Raw genomic sequence first — 25195 nt, 5'->3', positions numbered from 1 at the left:
GTTTATTTTTGCCATTTGCAAATGAATTCCTTAAACTTTGTGCTCCCTGCCCACCACGGCTGCTGGCCTATTGCAGGCTTTAGCTTGCAGCTGGTGCTGAGCTTGGGTGTCCTCCTCCTTCAAGCGCCGTCCCCCTCCCCCCCGCCCCCCGCCAGCCTTTACCAGCAGGCTGGGTCCTGGGGAGCTGGCCCAGGGTGCTGAGGGCACTTCCTAAGGTTAAGCAAATCCTCTGACAGTGAGGATCTTTGATCTTATATTTCTCACTTCAGAAGATGCTTGCCAGTTTTGATAGAAATTTTGTTTTAAAGGTAATTGTATTTTAGATATTGGCTGACTGTTTTATGTTACATTCACTGAATCTTATCCCATTTGGTCATGCAGAGAAGTTCTGGTGCTCTCTTAGGCTAACGTAGAATTTATCTGTTCACTGCTGTGACGGGCGCCCCGTGATGGGTGTGAGGGCGGCTTCCCCCTCCGGTCTTTGTCCCCCGTGGGAGGTGGGCCCAGGTGATGGGCCTGTCCCGGGTGGCCCGGGGCAGGGGGCCAGCGGGAGGAGTGCCCCTGCCTGCTGTTGATGCCCGCCCCCCCTTCAGTCTGCCGCAGCTGCCTGGTGAAGTACCTGGAGGAGAACAACACCTGCCCCACCTGCAGGATCGTCATCCACCAGAGCCACCCCCTGCAGTACATCGGGTGAGTGCCTCGGGGCGGGGGCCATGCCGGAAGGGCTCTGCAGGAGGCATGTCGGGCCCATTCCGCCCCCGTCCTGTCCTTGTGGCTCCACAGAGCTTTAGGAGAAGGTGGGGGGCTGGGGAGTAGGAAGTACGGAGGGTGCCGTGGGTACTGGAGGCCGGCTCTGTTGTGTGCATGGATGCGTGTGTGTGTGCGTGTGCGTGTGTGTGTGTGTGTGTGTGTGTGTGATCCACACGTTCACATCAACATGACTGTCCAGACGTGAGAGGTGCTCCTTGCACAGGTCCTGGTCAGGGACGTTTGAGAAACTCCCTCTGGTCTGGCGCAGCCCGAGACTGCCTGACTGACCCCTGCAGGACTTGAGAAGCCCAGCGGGCGGGGCCGCTGGTCGCCAAGGGGTCTTGCCTGTGTCCTTCTCTGAATGTTCACCAGCATCTGGAGCCCAGACTCCGATGTGTCAGCTCGGATCCTGTGTCACTCTTGCTGGCACAGACGTTTTTATAAGTACAAACTAGAAGCAAAATCCAACTAAACTTCCAGTTTGCGATTGTGGAGCGTGTTATTGTTACACGGAAAAGGCTTGAGAATCTGAGGATTGACGTTTCTGGCTAACCACCTGTCTGTTCTTTTGCCAGTCATGACAGAACCATGCAGGATATTGTTTACAAATTGGTCCCAGGCCTCCAAGAGGGTAAGTGTCAGAACCTCCCCCCGGACCCCTGTGTCCTCAGTAGGGCTTCCAAGGGCCTTTTCGCTCGGGGGTCCTGGCTTGGGACATCTCGCTTGGCCTGCCCTGAGCTCCCTGCCATCTGCTCGCTGGTCTCGTCCACCCTGGCTCACGTGTCTCTCTGCGTTCAGGGGCACCCAGTGCCCGGCACATGTGCAGCCCTGGCCAGGCCCTGGGGGCAGAGCCGGGGGTGCCTCCTGCCTGTGCCGCCCGGAGGTGAAGCCAAGAGCCCTGTGTCGGCCAAGTCTAACGGGATTTAAACTTTAAATACAAGCTTTAAGTCAGTCTTAGGAGACTCGAGAAGAAATACTGCGTGGTGCAAGCACCCTGAGAGTGGGCGTTCTCGCCGCACTTCTGAGCCCTGAGACTGTCCTGTCCTTGGTGAAGGGTGGTCCACTCAGAGTGGGTGCTGGCTGGTGGGGCGGTGCCAGCTGATGAAACCCAGCTTTCTTTGCAAGATAAGAGGCAGCAGTTCATTTGGGAGTGTTCTCGCAACACTGTTAGCTCAGTAGATGTCACGTCTGACTTTTAAGACACAACTTAAGGAGTAATACTGTTAAAGTCTTCTTTCACTGTTCACAGAATTCATTCAAGAAAGAAGAATTTAAATTTTCTGAGTAAAATATTTGTAGAAACTGTCATATTTTGATATTTGAAGGGTTTTCTACTTCCATGGTGGCTCAGATATCTGGTAAGGAATCTGCCTGCAATGTGGGAGACCCGGTTCCAATTCGTGGATCAGGAAGATCCCCTGGAGAAGGGAATGGCCACCCACTCCAGTATTCTTACCTGGAGAATCCCATGGACAGAAGAACCTGGCGGCTGCCGTCCATAAGGTCACAAACAGTCGGACATGACTGAGCAACTAATACTTTATTTTCTAGTGCTGGGGAAAGGCAAAGAATACATGGAAATAAAACACTGATAGGGTTAAACATTATTCTAGGATGTCTTAAACATGCTAAGATCTCACAAAGTACCTGGTGTGCTTACAACCTGGAGTCCAGAGCTGCCGGCTTGGCCCCCTTCCCTGTTGTTTCATCTAGAGATGTTGCCATTTGTTCCCCAAAGAGGAGTCTTGAAGCAGGGACTTCAGCACCTCTGTAAGCTGGGAGGGTGGTGCTGACTCCGTGTCAGCGTCAGGAGCTTCTGGGCGGGGCCGTCCCGTCTCTCACGGTTTGGCTGATCCCAGGCCCTCGGTCCCCAGGTTCCCGTGTGCAGGTGGGATGGAGAGGGCCCGTGCGATTCTGGCCCCTCCCGGGTGGGACAGTCCACAGGACTTCACGGGTGTGGTCCCGCGGAGCTGCAGCTCATGAGTCCCGGTGTCCCAGCGTGTGTCCCTGTGTGTGTCAGCAGCGTGTGTCCCTGCATGTCACCAGTGTGTGTCCCTGTGTGTGTCAGCAGCGTGTGTCCCTGCATGTGTCAGCAGTGTGTGTCCCTGCATGTCACCGTGTGTCCTGGCATGTGTCCCAGCATGTGTCAGCAGCATGTGTCCCTGCATGTCACCGGCGTGTGTCCCAGCTTTGTCCCTGCGTGTGTCCCTGCGTGTCACCAGCGTGTCCCTGCATGTATCACCAGCGTGTGTCCCTGCGTGTATCACCAGCGTGTGTCAGCGTGTGTCACAGTGTGTCCCAGCGTGTGTCCCTGCGTGTATCACCAGCGTGTGTCAGCGTGTGTCACAGTGTGTCCTAGCGTGTGTCCCTGCGTGTGCCACTGGTGTGTGTCCCTGCGTGTTGCCAGCGTGTGTCCCGGTGTGTGTCACCGGCGTGTCCCTGCGTGTGTCACCAGCGTGTGTCCCTGCGTGTCACCAGCGTGTGTCCCTGTGTCACTAGCGTGTGCCCCAGTGTGTGTCCCTGCATGTGTCATGTGTGTGTCCCTGCGTGTATCACTAGCGTGTGTCCCTGCGTGTCACCAGTGTGTGTCCCTGCGTGTCACTAGCATGTGTCCCTGCGTGTCACTGGCGTGTGTCCCTGCATGTGTCACCGGCGTGTGTCCCAGCACAGCAGTTAGGTTAGGTTTTTCTTGTTCACCCGTGGTTGGGAGGGGGTGGTGTGTCTCACATGTGCTGTTGAGCGGGGTTCTGAGGCTCTGCGGTCCCGTCTGGACATGTCTGCTGGACAGGAGGAGGCTGGCAGGAGGCACGCTTCTGATGGGCCAGCCCACAGTACCCGGTGCTAAGTATGCAGGTGGTTTCTGATACTTCAGTATTGGAAATAAGGCTTTATTTCCTTAGGCACTTACCTGATTATTTCCTTGGGATACATTACTAGCAGTTTATGTAAGTCACCTTGATGCTGGAAAATACTGAGGGCAGGAGAAGAAGGAGGCAACAGAGGATGAGATGGTTGGATGGCATCACCGACTCAATGGACATGAGTCTGAGCAAGTTCCAGGAGATGGTGAAGGACAGGAAGCCCACGTGCTGCAGTCCATGGGGTCATAAACAGTTGGACACGGGTTAGCTACTGAACGACAACCTTCCTGGAAAGTTATCCCAATTGACATTTCTGTACCTGTGTGTATCTGACATTGAGTATTGTTATTTTTAATTCTTTTTCATTTTGATAGGTAAAAATTAAAGAAATAGGAATTAAAACTAGGTACAGGCAGACCTCAGAAATACCGCAGGTTCAGCTTCAGACTGTCGCAATAAAAAAAGTATCACAATAGGGTGAATCACATCAATCTTTTGGTTTCCCAATGCATATAAAAGTTATGTTCACGTTATACTGGGGGCTACTGAGTGTACAGTAACACTATGGCTAAAAAGTAGTGTATATCTCTTAGTTAAAAACACAAAATGAAACAAAAAAACTAAAATAATAACATCAAAGTTCCCTGATCACACATATCATAACAAATATAATAACAATGAAAAAGTTGGAAATATTGTATTACCAAAGCGTGGCGCAAATTGGGCTTTGTGTGTTTGGTTCCAGCTCCCCCCAGCTCTGCGCTGGCCCTCGTGCGTCAGGCAGTTCTGAGAGGCCTCCCTGCTTCCGTCTTAGCCCGCTGTCTCACGCATTCGTTTTTTTCCTGCACAGTCAGGTATTTCGCAGCATCTGCCTGGGTCTAGGACGTGACCAGGGCATGTTCCTGGCCCTCTCAGAGCTTGTGGTATTTAGGGGGGGATGTGCAGTGACTCGAGCTTCACCAGGTCGCCTGCCCACAGGTCTTTGCACAGTGCGCCTTGCGGTTACTGGTCTGGGTTAGATTTCCTTTGCTCCCTGCCACGTGGCCCTGAGCAGCGACTGCCGCTGTTACCTGGGTGTGAGCTGCCCCTCAGTAGCCGCCTGTGTCAGAGAGTCGGCCCTTCCCAGGGGTGTGCAAGGACCCAGCCTGGACAGCTGTCCTCTCGCCGCCCGGCCCCACTCGTGTCTGAGGCCGACGGCCGGGCAGGAGGCTGCGTGCTGCCCGACTTCATCCGGTAGAGACGGATGGTGGTGGGCGGCTCTGGCCCCCCAGGACTAATGAGCCGTGGTTGCCAGCCGTGGACACCACGAGCACTCTTCTGTCAGGCACACCTGGAGGCCTGTCCTGAGGGAGCCAGTGGCACCTACACTCACGGGGCCCGGGCCGCACCCTGGTATATGGCCCAAGTCACACAGCTGGTAGCCGCTCTGAAATTCCAGGGGGCACGGTCTAAAGTTGTCATTTCTCATGGGCAGCAGCCTTCAGACCTTTTCAGCAAACCTGCCCTTTTTTTCACGTGATTGTGTGCAGAATTTTAAGATAATCCATCACCTGCCTAAGATTAAGGATTACATATTAATTTTTCATAGCGGAAATGAGAAAGCAGAGGGAATTCTACCACAAGTTAGGCCTGGAAGTGCCTGGAGACATCAAGGGGGAGACGTGTTCTGCAAAGCAGCACCTAGACCCCCACCGGAACGGTGAGTGGCTGTGTTTCACGTGAACGAGCCCCTGCAGGTTCCCGACGGGCCTGGTGGGCGTCAGCATCCTTGCAGAGCTGACGGGAGTGGGGGATGCTGAGAAGCGGGGTCCCAGTCCCAGGGCTTACGTGGCGGGCCGTAGCGGGGACCTGCGGGGGCCCCGGAGCTGCCTGGAGGTGGGGTGTGCAGGGACCACATGTGCACGATGGGCCCTCCCAGGGCTCTTCTCCCAGTTTGCCTGTTTTCTTGCAGAAAGGCCACTTTCTCCTTGGCTTTGATGGAAAATTAATGGTGCTTTGAATCCGTACATATTGTAACAGTTAATTCAAACCTTTGACTCCATGGGCCACACAGGTTCCTAAGCACTCTGGTCTGTTCTGTGCATCTCTGAACATCTGAGAAGGGGAGGCCTTGGCTGCCAGCCTAGAGGAGCGGGGGCTGCATACCTGCAGGCTCAGGGCCTGGAGGTGAGGCCCCGAGGCAGCTCGGGAGCCTGGAATCCTGTCTTTGCCGAGCTGGAGGCCTGACTTTTAAAGCCGTGTAGGACCAGCAGGAGCTCTGGAGCCGTGCTGTCGGGCAGAGTTGAGGTGTGACACCCTGGTGGTGCCCGGCCGACAGCCCCCTGCCCGGGAGCCCCCAGACGCACCCGCCCCCGCCGCAGCCTTGCGAGCGCTGCGACTGAAGCCCTGTCGACCGGTGCTCCTCCGACTCTTACGTGTGTGAACTCCTGTCACCCTGGGATTCCATAGCGTTTGAGTGTTCTGTTAGGGGGAAAATAACAGTTTAACACTTTGGATATCGTGATACAGTCTTTTCTGTTTTTGCTAAAAGGAGAAACCAAAGCAGACGACAGTTCGAACAAAGAGGCAGCAGAGGAGAAGCAGGAGGAAGACGGTGATTACCACCGGAGTGACGAGCAGGTGGGCGCACGGCCGGGCCTCGGGGGCTCTCCCCTGACAGGAAGGGCCAGGAGGAAGGGACCAGATGGGCTCTCCTGACAGGAAGGCCGGGCGGAAAGGACCAGATGAGCTCTCCTCTGACGGGAAGGCCGGGCGGAAAGGACCAGATGAGCTCTCCTCTGACGGGAAGGCCGGGCGGAAAGGACCAGATGGGCTCTCCCCTGACAGGAAGGGCTGGGAGGAAGGGACCAGATGGGCTCTCCCCTGACAGGAAGGGCCGAGCGGAAAGGACCAGCTGGGCTCTCCCTTGACAGGAAGGGCTGAGAGGAAGGGACCAGATGGGCTCTCCCCTGACAGGAAAGCCGGGCGGAAAGGACCAGATGAGCTCTCCCCTGACAGGAAGGCCGGGCGGAAAGGACCAGATGAGCTCTCCCCTGACAGGAAGGCCGGGCAGAAAGGACCAGATGAGCTCTCCCCTGACAGGAAGGCCGGGCGGAAAGGACCAGATGAGCTCTCCCCTGACAGGAAGGCCGGGCAGAAAGGACCAGATGGGCTCTCCCGTGACAGGAAGGGCCAGGAGGAAGGGACCAGATGGGCTCTCCCCTGACAGGAAGGGCTGGGCAGAAAGGACCAGATGAGCTCTCCCCTGACAGGAAGGGCTGGGAGGAAGGGAGCAGGTGGGTACGCGGCCCGGGCCTGGGCCGGGAGGAAGGCACAGCAGATGGTCGCGTGCCAGCAGCTCTCTGAGTCTCTCCCGACTGTTCTCCTCCTCCCCTTTCTCCTCCTCCTCCTCTTGGCTGCACAGCTGGTGGCATCTTAGTTTCTAGGGGCTGAACCCGCACCCTCAGCAATGAGAGCACCACCTCGCAACCCCTGGATGGCCGGGAGCTTCCCTTCTATGGCTAATTGCCAGAGTGACCCCTACCCACTGCAGAGTGCTTTAGGAAAGAAAAGGTTAAAGCAGGTGTCTTCAGCGGGGAGTAGGGGGAATGGCGTCTTCCATGCAAACTGCAGTGAGAATAGCCAGGACAGAGCCCGCTCTTGGTGGCACTCACTGTCAGGGATCAAGGGAGACTCGCTGGGCTGCACGGCGATGCTGCTGGGAACGTGGCGGCGTCACACCTCCCCGTCTGCGGGCTTCTCTTAGCGCACCGTGACTTGGTGCCCCAGTGGTCCTCACACTCCCTGACGGAACAGATGTCTCGTCGGCGTCAGAATAAGAAAATGTCAGCCCTCGGCTGTCACTCAGCGTGATTTGGGAGGTCCCGGCCCCAACATTCAGGAGACGGGAACACGAGCTGGGCGTGCGATGGCTCTCGGCGACACGCATGTGACTCAGCTCCTTGAGGTGCTGAGACCCCTCTTCCAGTGGTAGGACCAGCGTGTCAGAGTCAGAGGGTGGGTGGCTTTGTTCAGAAAATTAATAAGATCTTTAAGGCAGCCTAGCAATAAATGTGAGAGGCCGAAGCAAAAATACCAGAACCTTCTGGAAGAACACAGAGAAAATTGCATAATTGGGTGTTCCTGGATGGAAGGTTGACCTTAGGATTCGAGTTCTCCCGAAATTAATCTCAATGGTTGTGACTGTAATCAATTTTATAAATAAGAATATAACCAACTGCTTCTGAAGCTCATCTGAAAGAGGAGAAAGTCAGCAGTAGCCGTGAGAACTTCGGGTCTTGGCTGTGGCAGAATATATGTGTAACATATCCACGCACACACATTTATACATACAGGCCCCTTAGGAGACACTGAGATTCAGTTCCAGACCATTGTAGCGAAACAAGTCATGAGTTTATTTCCCAGTGCGTATAGAAGGTATGCTTCCACTCTGTTGTGGTCTGTCAAGTGTGAGGTTTTGTTATATCTAAAAAACAACATTGTTTAGTGGCTAAGTTGTGCACAAGTCTTTTGCAACCCCATGAACTGTAACCCTCAAGGCTCCTCTGTCCATAGGCTCTCCTAGGCAAGAATACTGCAGTGGGTTGCCGTTTCCTTCTCCAGGGGATCTTCCCAACCCAGGGATCGAAGCCACGTCTCGTGCATCTCCCACATTACAGGCAGATTCTTTACCACTGAGCCACCAGGGAAGCCCTCAGAAAAAAATAAATAAGGTACATTCCTTAATTAAAAGATACTGTATTGCCAAACAATGCTAGCCATCATCTACCACAAACATTCAATTCATAAAAAACGCAGTATCTGTGAAGTGCAATAAAGCAAAGTCTGCTTATGGCAGCTCAGTGGTGAAGAACCTGTCTGCAGTGCAGGAGATGCACAAGACCTGGGTTTGATCCCTGGCTTGGGAAGATCCCCTGGAGAAGGAAACGGCAATCCACTCCAGTGTTCTTGCCTGGGAAATCCCATGGACAAAGGAGCCTGGCGGGCTGCACTCTGTAGGGTTGAAAAGAGTCGGATACTACTGAGCAACTAAACACACATATATTTATACACATTTATTTATACACAGATATTTATAAAATATCTGTGTATATACGCACACTGACATTTATTACAGACGTGATTAGCGTAGTGTGGATGCAGGGATAGACTAGCGGAACCCTAATTTTCCAGTTCATATGCTACCGTGTTGTTGGAAACTTTCCCCGGGTGCCACAGGAAGAGGAACGTCTCTGGCACGTGGGAGTGTGCTCAGGTGTGTCTCAGTGAACGAACACTGGGCTGCAAGACACCTCCCGGGGCCCACGTCTCCACCACTCTGGGCTCTGAGAGTTACCTCCTGCTGGACTCGGAGGTCTTGCTGCGGCCTGGGTCAGGCCGCTGGCCCGGCCTCTTCAGGTGCAGGGTGGGCCGTCCTGCTAACCCCTGTTCTGTCAGTTTTAAACCTCCAGCGTTTATCTTTATTGTTTCTAAATTTTGCCTTTTTTATCACAAACATGCCAAAAAGGTGTCTGTGTGATTGGCTTCTTTCAGAAGAGCCAGCAGGCTGTCCCGGGAACAGGGGAACGGGCCCCACTGCGCCCCTTTGAGGCCACAAGTCCACCCCAGGCTGAGCCTTGTGCGCTGGTCTGTTGTTGGCCCCAAGAAAGGTAGGGCGGGGTGGCCATGGCCCAAGACAGGGGCCTGCTGGGGCCCCCAGGTGTGAGGAGCAGGGGCGGGGCAGGGCCTGCAGGGAGGGGAGGCTGGGGGCAGGGTGGCCAGGCTGGAGCCTGGGGTGGGCGGGGACCGGGCGGCAGGGCTTTGGGCAGGTGGTGGTGCAGCTGCCCGGGGACGCACTCAAGAGCAAACCCGGGGGACTTGCTGAGCTCTGCCGACCTGGATCCTGAGTCTTCATGTTTATGATGCAGCCACAAGCCATAGACACTGCAAAACAGGCATCTTTGTGCAGCCTCCTTTCCTCAGTTAAAATCGCCTTTTGAGATTGTTTTTGAGGTGCACCATGTGGCCACTTCCTACGGTTGCCATGTGACGTGGTGCCACGGTGGGCCCTGTGGTGTGTCCTGGGCGCGTGCATGGCTCAGGCCTCAGAACAAGGATTCTGCTGTTTTCTGCCTGGTGTTCTGACTATTGCAGCCCTCACAGCCTCCTGGGTGCTGGCCTTGGTCTTCCTGGCACGTCTCCACGCGCTGTTTGTGCCAGACTCCGGGGTCTGTGGTCTGTTTTGTTGCCCGTCCGCCTCCAGCTCCTGGGGCGGCCCTTGGTCCTTCACACGCAGATTCTTGCTGTGTTCGTGGACGTGTGTTGCATGTTCTGATGTAATCATTTCACAGGAACTGTATGTATCTGTTTAGCTTTGGTGTCAAAGGGAGAAGTTTCAGAGCTGGAAGTAGTCTCTCTCTCCCATTTTTATTCTCTAGGAAAGTTTGTATAAGATTGACAACATCCGTTTTATAAAGCCATCAGATCTTAGTTAATTTTTTTGAAGATGGGTAGGAAGATTTTAAATTATAAATTTCCTTAATGATTTTAATCCTACTCTAATCTTTTGTTTGTTTTTAAGATTATTTGATAAGTTATATTTTTTTCTAGGAAAGTTTCTATGTGGACTTAGGTTTTCACAGAATTCTTTTGTCTGTCTGTGGGCTTTGCCAAGTGTCTGGTGATTTCTCCATTGCTCTTCCTAGCATCCCACTGGTGCCTCCTGCTTTTTTGGTCATTCTTGCCAGAGATGGAGCCACATTCTTTTCTGTTAATCATTTCTTCTTTCTGCTCTGTGTTCCTTTTGTTCCTTCTCTACTTTCTTGAGTTGAATATTCTTTAATATATGCATTGGAAATTTTGAACATCAAATCTTACAAATAAGGCTGCGGTAATCAAGGCATTGTGTTGCAGGTGTTAAGGTAGATTTTTTTAATCATTGTGGAGTGTGGAAATAAGCCCTTAGATTCAAGGTCATTTGGTTCCAGCACAGGTGCCATGGCCCTTCCTGAGGAAAGAACAGTGTCTTGGACGGTGCTGGGACAGCTGGACACCCACGTGCAGAGGAGTCACTCGTGCCCCTGCCTCTCACGACAGGGAAAGTAAAAGTGAAAGTCGCTCAGTTGCGCCCAGCTCTTTGGGACCCCAGGGACTATACAGTCTGTGGAATTCTCCAGGCCAGAATACTGGAGTGGGTAGCCTTTTCCTTTTCCATGGGATCTTCCCAACCCAGGGATCGAACCCAGGTCTCCTGCATTGCAGGCAGATTCTTTACCAACTGAGCTATCAGGGAAGCCCAGGTTAACTCAAAATGTAAGGGCTCAAACCGGGAAACTATGCAGGAAAACATGAGAGAAGCTCCTTAGCATCTTGGGTTAGGCTTGTAGTTCTCAAATCCAAAACCAAGAACACAACTCAGGAACGAAAACTGATGAAAGAAAATTCATCAGATGAAGAAATACTGCTCTTAGGACTCCCTGGTCATCCAGTGGCTAAGATTCTGTGCTTCCCCTGTGAGGCGCAGCTCAGCCACTGGTCAGGGAGCTGAGATCCCTCAAGCCACATGGCGCAGCCAAAAGGAGTTGCTGCTCTTCAAAAGACACCATTGAGAAAAAATTTAAAAACCACAGACTGGGAGAAAATATTAGCAAATGACATTTCTGAAAAGGACTTTTATCTAGAACATGTAACTCTTAACTCATTAAGAAGGTTAGTGTTAGGGTTAGGGTTAACAAATTGGCAGACATTTCGTCAAAGAAGAAATACAAATGTTTAATACTCACATTCCCTGGTAGCTCAGCTGGTAAAGAATCTGCCTGCAATGTGTGAGACCTAGGTTCAGTTCCTGGGTTGGGAAGATCCCCTGGAGAAGAGAAGGGCTACCCACTCCAGTATTCAGGCCTGGAGGATTCCATGGACATAGGAGCCTGGCAGGCTACAGTCCATGGGGTCTCAAAGAGTCAGATTTGACTGAGCAACTTTCACTGACAGTCACATGAAAATGTGTTCAACATCATTCATTAGTCATTAGGAAAATACAAATTAAAACCATAATGAAATAGCATTTTATACTCACCAAGATGACTATAAGCAAAAAAATGGTGACAGGTGTTGGCAAGGAGGCGGAGAAGTGGATCAGCGGTGTAAGGTGCTGCCACGCACTTGAGTCTCCCCACGTGACTGTATGAAAGAAGTCAGATGGGAGGACTGTGTTGTACGATCCCATCTGTAGACCATCTAGGAGAGGCTGGTCCACAGACGCAGGCCAAGGGTGGCTGGGGCGGATTGACCACCAAAGCCACGAGGGTCTTTATGAGGTGATGGGTCTGACCTCAGACTGGGTGGCGTGGTGGTTGCACAAGTCTTAAGTTGACTAAAAATTACTGAATTGTATACTTAAAACATAGATGTAAATTATACTGCAACGGAGCTGTTAAAAAATTACAAAGATGCTTTTAACTTAGTGTATTTAAATAGGTAGTACATTTGGGGACTTCCTGGTGGTTCAGTGGCTAAGACTGCCCTGTAGGGGGCCCAGGTTCAATCCCTGGTCTGGGAAATAAGGTCCTGCATGTGGTACAGTGTGGTCAAAAACATAGGTAGGTAATACACTTACACGGTCCAGAGGGCAGTGGTACGTGAGAGGGTTATGTGTTACTGTCCCGAATTCCCCTTCATAGGGGTGCACCTTGTGGTCACTCCCATGTTTGCACAGACTGGGCTTTCCAGAGTCCTGTGCAGCTCTGTGCTCCCTCCTCCCTGGTGGCCCAGCCCACGGCCTCCTGCTTCTGTTGTTGGGGGGCCTGTGCCTTCTTTCTCTGGTTGACACCTCTGCGTTTTTTAAAAGTCCAAAATAAATACGAGTCTCTTGTTGTCTCCTCTGAACAGCAGCAGGGCTCTCCCACTGCCTGGTCGCCTCCTTAACACCCCAGCTAGTCCGTCTGCTTCGGGCTCTTTCTTCCTGTGCTGCCGCTTCTCACTTCTCAAATTGTGTTCTGTCTTCGTTTGCTGGTGACTTCATTCCACTTCCTCTCTGAATGATGGTTTAGCTCTTCCTTTCTGGTGGCTCAGTGGGAAGCCCGGGGCCTGGGCTCAGTGCCTGAGCACCAGCCCCTCATGCAGCCCCACCCAGCCCCCGGGCCTCAGTCCCCGGTGCTCGGTGCTCGGTCCCCGGTGCTCGGTCCCCGGTGCCCGGTGCTTGGTCCCCGGTGCTCGGTGCCCGGTGCTCGGAGGGGCCGCCGAGTCTGGGTGCCGGTTTCTGCTGATTTCCTTTGCGTCAGGTCCTTTTGCTTCCTGGAGTTGAGGAGTTAATGTCTTGCATCATTTGGGGGGGCCCTTCTGCCTTTATTTTCTGTTTTTCCTCTGGTCTCTTGTGATTTTCAGACTCTGTGGTCTGTCTTCATGCGTCTTCACCTTTCCTTTGTTTTCTTATTTTAATTGATGCCTTTTATTGTGTCTATACTTTTGGGTAATTTACTCCCATTGATCTTTCAGAAAATTGATCTGCGTTCAGCTGAGACTAATCTGTGGTTTGACCATCCATTGTGTTTTTAATTTGAATGAATATGTTTTTTATTTTTAGAAGTTATATTTGAATGTCTTTTGTACCTGCCTGTTCTTTATTCATAGTGTTATATTTTTAATTCCTTCTTTCATATCTAATAATTTTAGACATATATATTTCAGTTATTAATGATTCTTTTTGGGGGTTTGAGTTTTGGGGGGTCTGGTTTTTTGGCACACCCTAACCATTCCTGGAGAAAGACTTACCCCTGAGTGAGGCGAGGCATCTCAGGTGGGGCCAGCTCGGTAGTGCAGCGGGGCCAGGCTGTCCCTCCGCTGCATCTGCCATCCGGAGTCACTTTACTCAGCTTGTTGTCTTGAAGTTCCTTGTCACACGCTGAGTACTCTGACCCATTGGACTCTTGATCTCACGAAAGGTGAACTTGAGACTTTGTGCCTTTGCTCGGAGTCCTCTGCCCTCTAGTGAGCTGGACCAGCGTGATGTGCCCCTTGGTGACCCTTCCTGGGTGTGGGGGCCGTGGTGCCTGCCTTGTGATGTCTTTCCTCGTCGTTCCTGCGGAACACTTGGCCTCTATGGCGACGTGTGTGTGTCCCACCGGCTAGAGTGTTTACAACAGGATTTCCACCTTTCTCAGTTTAACTCTGAGGCTAGCATGTACTGCCACAGTAAGTAAGTAATTCTCAGGTTTACTTTAAAGAACTGCATTAGTAAAACAATTAATACAATGTTAGATTGTTTTTCACAAAATGGCAAAAATAAACAGATTTTAAGGTAATGTGTTTAGTCAAAACAGATTTATGATTTCCAAAGCGTCTGCAGTCTTGGATCTAACGGGGTTGGTAGATGGCTGAGAAGGTCTCCAGGGAGCAGCCCCGCGGTGACCCTCCGTGCACCTCCCCAGCTGAGCCCTTTCTTTCTCTTGCAGGTGAGCATCTGTCTGGAATGCAACAGCAGCAAACTTCGGGGCCTGAAGCGAAAATGGATCCGCTGCTCAGCCCAGGCCACAGTCCTGCATCTGAAGAAGTTCATTGCCAAAAAACTTAACCTCTCGTCTTTCAACGAGGTAAACAGAAACTGCGACGAGTCACTCTTCTGCAGGAGTGACACTTCTGAAGCTCTTTGGGTTTGTTTGCTTTTTACAATTTTGTCTGGAGATTTTCAATCAGAAAAAAAAGTCTTGTGTGTTGCCTACTCCCAGTTAGTGTGATAGTAAATAGTGGTGAAGGCAGTGGAGGCCCAGAGCCCATGAACATGGAGGCCACTGCTAAGAGAAGAGGAAATGCCAATGGGATGGCAGCGAGGTACGTTACAGGTTTTCACAAGAGAGATTCTGGTCTTTAATTTCACAAACAGATGGATGGGGATGGATAGAATGGGTGGGTAGACAGAGAAGATACTTCCAAGTTCTGATGAATGCTGAGACTAAAATAAAATCTGTGCTTTAGTGTGCAGAGCAGAGTGGTCCCAGAGGGAGAGCGAACATGCTCGCTAGGGGTGTCGGACGCCCTCCTGAGGGCATTCGCTTCTGCTCAAGCGTGGCTTGCCCGCGTCATGCAGACATGTCAGGAGAAGGCATTGTGGGATATAAAGCCAAGGACTCATGATGAAAACAGCCCTCAGGCTGCGAGGAAAGTGGTGTCACGGTCCGGAAAAGGAGGCAGGAGAGGCCAGTTGGGGAGAGTCTGGCAGAAGCCCCAGGAGAGCAGGCCAGTGAGGACAGAGAGAAGAGGCCAGCTCCTGAGATGTGTATCACAGAAGAGTGGGGTGGACGTGGCCCTCCACAGAGCGGTGTCCACACCCCAATCCCACAACCTATAATCATGATCTTTTTGGAAAAAAGATCTTTCCAGATGTAATGAAGTTAAGGGTCTTTAGAGGAACTAATCCTGGATTGACCCTAAATCCAATGCCTGTACAAATGTGAGGCAGAGGGAAACATGAGACACACAAAGAGGAGAAGACGGTGTGAAGATGGAGATAAGATTGGGGTGATGTGACCACAAGCCAAGGGATGCCTGGAGGCCCCAGAAGCTGGTCTAGTTTCTTCTTGGTGCCAATAATAAAATGTTAGAGGAGAGGGATGAATTCAAGAATGAACTGCCAAACAAAAAGGAACCTACAGCCTATCCACGTTGTAAAAAAATGGTAATATTAGGAATTTGACTGTTAGAAAAACACTCTAGAGAGAAGGCCAAGTGTGTAGCTGTTCAACCTTTTGCTAAAGGGTTTAGTTGTTTGACTCATGGTGGCTCAGCTGTCTCATGGGAGGAGCAGAGAGAGGAGTTATCCGAGAGAGATCTACAAAGGATTTTCATGTCAGTGGCCTGGATCTGGGACATACCTGGGAGACCCACAGTGCTTTTAAGAATGTGGTATCGGCAGAACCACCACCAACTTGGGCTGAAGGGGACAGAGACAGGAAGAAAGGAGAGAAGGCTATCAGACTTGCAAAATTCTACCAGCAGGAAATAGGCTGGTAAGAGCTGCTCCGCTGCCTGGGTGAGTCACCCCAGAGGGTGAGGCCAACACGGGCCCAAGTGAGCAGAGCCTCGACCTGCAGTGATGTGTTCTCAGATCTGGAGACCAGATGGAATTTCCATACTGGATTTCCAATGTTTTGGAGACCAGTGATGTCTTTACGCCTTCTAATATATCTCCCTTTTAGACTAAGAATACCTATCTTGTCCCACACTTGGATTTTGGAAGCAAATAATGTGTTTTCTAGTTTCATAGATCCGCAGTTAGAGAGGAATTTTTCCTCGGAATGCATCATACTCAGAGTCTCACCCATAGCTGATTCCTATGATTTAGAAAATAAGCTCTGAGACTTTGAACTGATGATGTGAAGATGAGATTTGGGGATCTGGAGTTGATGCTAGAGTGGCTTGAGTCTCTTGGAGCTAAAAAAAACGCATTCGGGGTGGATGTGGGTTTTATGGGATCAGAAGGCAGACGTGTAGTAGGTTCAGTGGTGACCCTGCAAAAAAAATACGATCACTTTGTAATCCTGAGAACATCTGAATACATCTTTATTTGAAAAAAGGTCTTTGTAGACATGCAAAGAATGTTGGAGTGAAGAGACCTCCTGGATTATCCAGGCAGGCTGTAAATCCAGCCACTGGTGTCTTTAGAAGAGCAGACACAAATTGTCTCCGTAGATTTTAAAGGATGTTATGCAAAGTATCTTCTCATACCACAGCTGCATGAGGTTAGAAATCAATAACCAAAGGAAAACTGGAAAATTCACAAAATTGTGGAAATCAAACCACCAGTGGATCAAATGAGAAATCAAAGAGTGATTAAAAAATACTTAGAGACAAATAAAAACAAAACTCCAACATATCCAAACTAACGATGCCGTGAAAGCAGCACCAAGGGGAGGCTTATAGCCGTAAACACAGTAAAACGAGGGAGATCTCGAATCAACAGCCTCAGTTTACAACTTAAGGACCTAGAAGAAGACTTACGCTCAACCCAAAGCTAGCAGAAAGAAAAGAATAATAAGGATTAGAGCAGAAATAAAATTGACAATAGAAAAACGATAGAGAAGATCAACGGTTTTTCAAAAAGATCAACAGTATTGACAGACTCTGAGCTAGAGGGACTAAGAAAGAGGACTTGAGTCACATCATCTGAGGTGGAAGCAGGGACATCATCTGATTCTTCAGATACAGATTTTCAGAGAGCACTCTGAGCAGTTGTATGCCAGCAGATCGGATGACCTAGATGAGATGGACAGATGCCTAGAAAAACAAAGCCTAACCTGACAGTCACAAAGAAATAGGAAATTTGAGTAGACCTGTGACTGGTGAGGAGACTGAATCACCAATCAGAAAATCCTGCAATAAAAAAAGTCCTGGACCTCATGGCTTCCCTGAACCCTACCAAGCATTTAAAAAACTAGTATCAATCCTTCTCAAACTTTTCTAAAAGGTTGAAGAGGAGGACCACTTCCTAACTCATTTCATGAGATCAGCATAACCCTGAGAAAGCCAGATAAAGACACTACAAGAAAACTGCACAATATCCCTTGTTAACATTGATGCAAAAAATCCTCAACAAAATAGTAATGAACAGAATTCAACATATTAAAAGGATTTACACACTGTACCTAAGTGGGTTTCAAGGGATTAGATTTGATAGAGTGCCTGAAGAACTATGGATGGAGGTTTGTGACATTGTACAGGAGGCAGTGATCAAGACCATCCCCAAGAAAAAAGAATGCAAAAAGGAAAAATGGCTGTCTGAGGAGGCCTTACAAATAGCTGAGAAAAGAAGAGAGGCTAAAGGCAAAGGAGAAAATGAAAGATACACCCATCTGAATGCAGAGTTCAAAGAATAGCAAGGAGAGAAAAGAAAGCCTTTCTCAGTGATCAATGCAGAGAAATAGAGGAAAACAATAGACTGGGGAAGACTAGAGATCTCTTCAAGAAAATTAGAGATACCAAGGGAACATTTCATGTAAAGATGGGCACAATAAAGGACAGAAATGGTATGGACCGAACAGAAGCAAAAGTTATTAAGCAGAGGTGGCAAGAATACACAGAAGAACTATACGAAAAAGATCTTCATGACCCAGATAACCACGATGGTGTGATCACTCACCTAGAGCCAGATATCCTGGAATGTGAAGTCAAGTGGGCCTTAGGAAGCACCACTACGAACAAAGCTAGTGGAGGTCATGGAATTCCAGTTGAGGTATTTCAGATCCTAAAAGACTTGTGTGAACACTGCACTCAATACGCCAGAAATTTTGGAAAACTCAGCAGTGGCCACAGGACTGGAAAAGGTCAGTTTTCATTCCAATCCCAAAGAAAGGCAATGCCAAAGAAAGTTCAAACTACCGCACCATTGTACTCATCTCACAGGCTAGCAAAGTAATGCTCAAAATTCTCCAAGCCAGGCTTCAACAGTACATGATCCATGAACTTCCAGGTATTCAAGCTGGATTTAGAAAAGGCAGAGGAACCAGACAAGAGTTCAAATTGCCAACATCCCTTGGATCATCAAAAAAGCAAGAGAATTTCAGAAAAAAAATCTGCTTTGTTGACTACGCCAAAGCCTTTGACTTTGTGGATCGCAACAAAATGTGGAAAATTCTTCAAGAGATGGGAATACCAGACCACCTTACCTGCCTCCTGAGAAATCTGCATGCAGGTCAAGAAGCAACAATTAGAACCGGGCATGGAACAAAGGAATGGTTCCACACTGGGAAAGAAGTACATCAAGGCTGTATATTGTCACCCGGCTTATTTAACTTATATGCAGAGTATATCATGAGAAACACTGGGCTGGATGAAACACAAGCTGGAATCAGGATTGCCAGGAGACACGTCAATAACCTCAGATGCGCAGATGACACCACCCTTATGGCAGAAAGTGAAGAACTATAGAGCCTTTTGACGAAAGTGAAAGGGAGAGTGAAAAAGCTGGCTTAAAACTCAACATTCAGAAAACTAAGATTATGGCATCTGGTCCCATCACCTCATGGCAAATAAACGGGGAAAAAGTGGACACAGTGAGAGACTTTATTTTCTTGGGCTCCAAAATCACTGCAGATGGTGACTGCGGTCATGAAATTAAAAGACGCTTGCTCTTTGGAAGAAAAGCTATGACCAACCTAGACAGCATATTAAAAAGCAGAGACATTACTTTGCCAAAAAAGGTCAATCTAGTCAAAGCTGTGGTTTTTCCAGGAGTCATGTATGAATGTGAGAGATGGACTGTAAAGAAAGCTGAGTGCCGAAGAATTGATGCCTTTGAACTGTGGTGCTGGGGAAGACTCTTGAGAGTCCCTTGGACTGCAAGGAGATCCAACCAGTCCATCCTAAAGGAAATCAGTCCTGAATATTCATTGGAAGGACTGATGCTGAAGCTGAAACTCCAATACTTTGGCCACCTGATGCAAAGAGCTGACTCATTGGAAAAGACTCTGATGCTGGGAGGGATTGAAGGCAGGAAGAGAAGGGGACGACAGAGGATGAGATGCTTGGATGGCATCACTGACATGATGGACATGAGTTTGAGTAAATTCCAGGAGTTGGTTGATGGACAGGGAAGCCTGGCGTGCTACAGTCCATGGGGTTGCAAAGAGTCATACACAACTGAGCGACTGAACTGAAGAGTGAGGAAGAATATGTAGAAAGTTCTAAAAATTCCACAGAAAGACCCTGTCAGAACTAACTGCAAGGTAGCAAAATGCAGAGTGAGCAGAGGAATCAGATGCGTTTTTGTACATGAGCGAAGAGCAGCTAAAGAGCAGATTATAAAATGGAATACATTTATAATACCCCCAAAAAGAATAATATACTCAGCCGTAAAAAGTAATAAAATTAAGTCATTTGTAGACACATGGATAGACTCAAAGACTGTCATACAAAGTGAAGTATCAGAAAACAAATATATTAACACATATGTGTGGAATGTAGAAAAATGGTTTAGATGCTGCTGTGTGCAAAGCAGAAATAGAGACACGAGCATAGAGAACAAACATGGACATCAAGGGAGGAAAGCTGGGGATGGAGTGAATTGGGAGATTGAGGTTGACACATGCACTGTGGGTGCTGTACATAAAATAAGCGATTAATGAGAATGACTGTGCAGCTCAGAGAGCTCGGCTCACTGCTCTGTGGTGACGTAAACGGGAAGGATCCAAAAAAGAGAGCATATACGTGTATGTATAGCTTATTCACTTTGCTGTACAGTAGAAACTAACACTGGAGAAGGCAATGGCACCCCACTCCAGTGCTCTTGCCTGGAAAATCCCATGGACGGAGGAGCCTGAAGGCTGCAGTCCATGGGGTCGCTGAGGGTCGGACGTGACTGAGAGACTTCACTTCCACTTTTCACTTTCATGCGTTGGAGAAGGAAATGGCAACCCACTCCAGTGTTCTTGCCTGGAGAATCCCAGGGACAGCGGAGCCTGGTGGGCTGCCGTCTATGGGGTCGCACAGAGTTGGACACAACCGAAGCAACTTAGCAGCAGCAGCAGCAGAAACTAACACACCATTATAAAGCAACTATAGCCCAATAAAAATAATTTTAAAAAATGAAATACTTAGGAATTAAGTTAGCAAAGGAAGTGAAAGACTCGTACAGTGAAAATTACAGAAAATGCTGAAGAAATGAAAGACAGAAGCACGTGGAAACGTGTGCCACATTCAGGGACTAGAAGACTGAACATTGTTTAAATGTTCAGTCACCCAAATGAACTACAGATTCAATAGAATTCCTATCAAAATCCCAAAGATATTTCTTGCAGAAAAAAAAAAAAATGCATCTGATTTTTTTATGGACTCTCAAAGAACCCAAATAGCCAAACAACCTTGAGAAAGAAGAACAAAACTAGAGGACTCAAAGCTTCCCAGTGTAGAGAGACGCCAACCCAGAGTGTGGTGCTGGCGCCGAGACAGACGGAATAGCGTAAATCCTCACACGTGGTCAACTGACAGGGTTCTAAGGCCCTCTAGTGAGGAAAGGACAGCCTTTCAACAGACGGTGCTGAGAAAACTGGATATCCACGGACAAAAGAAAGAAATTTGACGCTTGCCTAACACAGCATACAAAGATCAACTCAAAGTGTGCCAGGGGCGTAAATGTAGAACCTGAAACAATAAAAACTCTTAAAACACAGGACTAAACCTTGGCGTTGGATTTGGCGATGATCGCCTGGGTAGCATACCCAAGGAACAGGCAGCAAAAGGAAAATTAGACAATTTGGACTTCGTTGACTTGAAAGAAAAAGAAATTGTATGGAGTGGAAGAAGATATTTGTGAATCATTTTCTGACAAGTCTATCCAGAATAGATAGACTGTTTCTAAAATTGAGCACAAAAAAACTCAACTCAGTTACAAAATGAGCACCGGACTTGAGTAGACATTTCTCCAGAGACGTACAAGTGGCAATAAGCACGAGAGAATGCACCTGACACCACTGATCCCCGGAGAAACGCAGCCAGAACTGTGGCGAGACCTCAGATCCAGAGGATGGCTCCTGCAGAACGTGAGAGCCAAGTGCTTGGAGGCTGGGGAGAACTTGGAACACTGTGCACTGTTGATGGGGTATAAATGGTGCAGCCACTGTGGAAAACACTATGAAGATGCCTCAAAAGCTAAACAGAACCACCATGAGCTCCAGCAGCGCCTTCTGGGGAACACCCAGAGGACCCGGAGGAAGCATCTGTACCCCTACACGTACAGCAGCGTTGCTGACAGTGGGCAGAAGCTGGAAGCAATCAAGTGTCCATCAGTGGGTGATGGATAAGCAAAATGTGGTCCATCCATACAGTGGGATATTCTGCTTTAAACAGGAAGGAAATTCTAACACCTGCTGCAACATAGATGAATCTTGAGGAGACTATGCTAAATGAAGTAAGCCAAACACAAAAGGCCAAATACTGTCCGATTCCACTGATACTAGGTCCCCAGAGGCATCGGAATCACAGACAGAAAGCAGAATAGGAGTGGCTGGCGCTGGGGAGGGGGCGGGTGGTTATTGATTAAGCGGGCAGTTACAGGTTTACACACGCAGAGTCCGTGGATGGGCGTGGCGGCAGCTGCACATCATGGAAGCAGTTAACACCACTGAGCTGCACTTGAAAACGGCTAAGCTGGTAAATCTCACGTGCACCTGACCCCAGTTATGTCAACGATAAATAAGTGAACTACTGATGCTCACACGGAAGAGAGTAGAGGGGGTTTGGGGCCGCCTAAGGACGGAAGCAGGGTTGGGAGGACGCTGCCCTGTGCCGGAGAGTCCTGGCGCCTCCAGAGGGCCTGAGCCTGCGGGCTCCCAGACAGAACTCTGAGGACTGCCCTCCTGGCGCTCTCTGTCCTGACGCAGTTGTGCTGTTTCCATGGCAGACACAGGAAGCACACGTCGGGACACTTCCTCCCCTGCCTTGAGAGAGAAGTTTAAAAGACCATCTGGGAATTCCTGGTGGCCCCGTGCTTAAGACTCGGTGTTTTCACTGCAGTGGCCTGGGTTCAGTACCCTGGTCAGGGAACTACAATCCTGCGAGCTGCATGGCACTGCCAAAAATAATAATAATAAAAAGACCATCTGGGTAGCATCATTTGTCATCAGGGAAATGCAAATTAAAACAATGAGATCCCACTCCAGACCTACAGAATGTCCAAAATCCAGGACCCCGACACCACCATATGCTGGCAAGGACGTGGAGCAACAGAAACTTCACTGCCAGTGGAAGTGCAAAATGGTGCAGCCATTTAGGGAAACAGCTCGGCAGTCAAGCCCCTTGGTACTTACCCAAAGGAGCTGAGAACTTAGGTCCACAAGGAAGCTTACACACAGATGTTTATAGCAGCTTAGTCGTAGTCGCCAAAACTTGGGAGCCAAGGCCTCCTTCAGAACGTGAATGGATAAGTAAACTGTGGTCCATCCAGACAGTGGAACATCACTCAGCCAAGAGAAAAGAGCTGACAGGGCGTGAGAGACGTGGAGGAACCTTCAGCGCATACGACGGTGGAAGAAGCGGATCCAGAAGGCCTGCACGCTGCGATCCGCGCCTGTGACGTCTGGAGAAACCCGTGCAGACGGCGCAAGGAGCAGCAGTTGCCAGGGGCGGAGGGCGAGAACGACAGGCCCCCGGAGGAGTCCTAGGGCCATGAGCCTGCTCTGAGTGACGCTGTCCTGGAGGACACTCGTCTCTGTGTGTCTGTCCAGGCCCCCAGGAGGCACAGCACCGGTCCAGAGCCTCGTGGAGGCCGTGGCTATGGGAGGCGAGGAGGTGCTGACTGAGGTTCATCAGGTGTGATGTGTTCACATCAGGGATGCTGGTTGGGGGAGAGGCTGTGGGGTGGGGCCAGGAGAAAGATGAGGGCTCTGGACCTTGTGCTAAATTTTCCTGTGAACCTAAAACTGCTCTGAAAAGTCTTTATGAAAAAAAAGGGAAGAATTGTCTGTGGAGCCCATAACCTTTTTCCACTGAGGTGAGAGGGACAAACCTGGCCAAGACGGACTGAAGCTGGGGCACAAGGTGCTTTTTGGGGAGAGGAGCCTGGAGGCTGCCGTCCCACAGCAGGGCTGCTGCCTTGCCGTGTGTGGACAGAGGCCCCTGCGTGCTCTCCACCCTCGGGCGGGGCGGGGGCGGCCTTCCAAGCCCTGCTTCCCGTCGGTGCTGCCCCAGAAGGAAAGCAGGTGGCTCTTTGCTGACGGGCGTGACTGCCTGGACCAGAGGCCCCCGCATCCTAAGCACTGAGCCCTTGGCCCCACTGACTAAGGTCTTGTTCTTCCGGCAGCTGGACATTTTATGCAACGAGGAGATCCTTGGCAAGGACCATACACTCAAATTCGTCGTTGTCACGAGGTGGAGATTCAAGGTGAGACTTTGCTGTGATTGTGTGTGGTTTATTCCAGAGCTTAGGAGTAACAGCCCACCGTGGGACTGTCAGCAGTGTGGGTGCTCTGGAGTCATCAGCCCCAGAGTCGCCATGGGTAGTGCAGTCCCCAGGCCCCCACTTGTCTCATCTCTCCTGGTCAGGGTGACTGACGTCCTGGGGAGGGAGGGGCCACTGCAACCAGAAGGCACCCTTCCAGCCACGCTGCCTCTCTGGAGCAGGAAACAGACGGGCGTGACCCCCAGGGTCTGCCTGAGAGCAGGAGAGACACAGGCCGGCCGCCGCTGGCCAGGGCCGGGGCAGGCGGGGGCTCCCTCCGCAGCTGACCCCCGCGGGGTCCCGGCCCCTCCCTCCTTGTCTTGCAGAAGGCGCCCCTCCTGTTGCACTACAGACCCAAGATGGACCTGCTGTGAGCACAGCGGAGACTCGGCGCCCAGGCGCCCAAGGGCATGCGCCAGGCGGGGCCACAGCACAGGGGTGCTGCCCTGGGCATCGTGTGGACCGGACCTCGAACAGAGTATTTATCACTTTTGTATGAGAGAGAATTGGCACGCGACGAGACGCTCGGCACAGGGTTACAGACGTGGCGCGGGGACCAGCGTGAGGACAGCGAGGCGGCGGCCTTCATTCCAACACGCGACCTTTGCTTGCTTTCCAGGCCTTGAAAATCTCAGTCACTTCCGTTCAGTTTATGGATTAGGTTTCACGATAGCCCCCAAATACTTGTACGTTTATTGAATCCTTGCTAAGTTATTGAAAAAATGTCTTTTCCCGGTGAATGACGATATTTATGTTGCCTTTAGCTTCCTGAAGACTTAGAAGATATATAAAAATTTAATTTAAAAGCAACCAAAAGAGGTTTCCATGAGTATCGTGAGTTAACCATGGTATTTCATTTTCCACGTTAGGGAATGTGAAGCCAGGGGGGGCTCTGACCCCCGGGGGACCCAGAGCCCAGGGCAGGGTGCTGCAGCCTCGCCAGTGCCGCCACTCAGCAGAGTGGACGGGACCAGTCAACGCTGGTTCTCAGAACAGTTCTTCCCAAAACTTGCTTTTATTAAACAGGGCACAGTTGCTCAGTGCCGCCTTTACCTTCACGCTGATTCTTTTCCTTTTTCGTTTTGCAGAAGGAATTGATGGTGGTTGTGGGGGTGGGGCTGGCACCCGGGGGTATGCCTCCACTGAAGCCCCAGGCGTGCAGACCCCAGGGCCCGCCCGGTCCACCCTCGGCGGCGGGCACGTCCGCCCTGCCCACCCCTCTCTCCCGGAGCAGACGGTGGGGCCGGCGGGGTCCTGTGCGTCAGAAGCTGCTGTCCTCAGTTACTTAGGACCTAAAACCCGGCAAAGGCAGCACACCCTCTGTTAACCTTTCTCCTCCCAAATGTTCGTATTTTTGTGGAACTCGAGAATAAACTCTTTGCCAGCACATCCATCTTTGTTCTTTCAAGATTGTAGTTTGGAATGTGTGGAGGCAGGAGTGAGGCGAGGGCCCTTCCTGGGTGCGAGCGTGTCCCGGCTGCGTGTCTGTCCCCGTGCGCGTCCGGCGGCTTTTGCCTGAGCTTCGGGCTCTTCCCTGCCGTCACCTTGGCACCCTGGGGTCCTGGGGCCGCCTCGTTCGGTAGGAAAGCTTGATGGTCTCCTGAGAGCTGGGTTTTCCGTGAAGAGCTTCACCTTGGTGACTAGGATTCCTCCTGAACTTGCTTTGGCAGTGGTGGTCAGGCTC

At 50.5% G+C, this 25195-nt stretch overlaps 1 protein-coding gene across 2 annotated transcripts in view; it reads left to right on the top strand.

Annotated features, from left to right (window-relative positions):
- PCGF3 (polycomb group ring finger 3) overlaps positions 1-24898 on the top strand; it is a 42355-nt gene extending 17457 nt beyond the window's left edge. For both annotated transcript variants that reach the window (XM_070791983.1, XM_070791982.1), the window contains exons 5-11: positions 594-690; positions 1326-1381; positions 5200-5310; positions 6142-6230; positions 14039-14176; positions 23374-23454; positions 23838-24898. In XM_070791983.1, the coding sequence (XP_070648084.1) occupies positions 594-690; positions 1326-1381; positions 5200-5310; positions 6142-6230; positions 14039-14176; positions 23374-23454; positions 23838-23885 (620 nt within the window). In that variant the 3' untranslated portion in view covers positions 23886-24898. The remainder of the gene's footprint in view (positions 1-593; positions 691-1325; positions 1382-5199; positions 5311-6141; positions 6231-14038; positions 14177-23373; positions 23455-23837) is intronic.
- The last annotated feature ends 297 nt before the right edge of the window (positions 24899-25195 follow it).

This window comes from Bos indicus, chromosome 6 (assembly GCF_029378745.1).
Source record: "Bos indicus isolate NIAB-ARS_2022 breed Sahiwal x Tharparkar chromosome 6, NIAB-ARS_B.indTharparkar_mat_pri_1.0, whole genome shotgun sequence".
NCBI classification, from domain to species: Eukaryota; Metazoa; Chordata; class Mammalia; order Artiodactyla; family Bovidae; genus Bos; species Bos indicus.
This window is presented reverse-complemented; position numbering and strand designations above follow the sequence as displayed.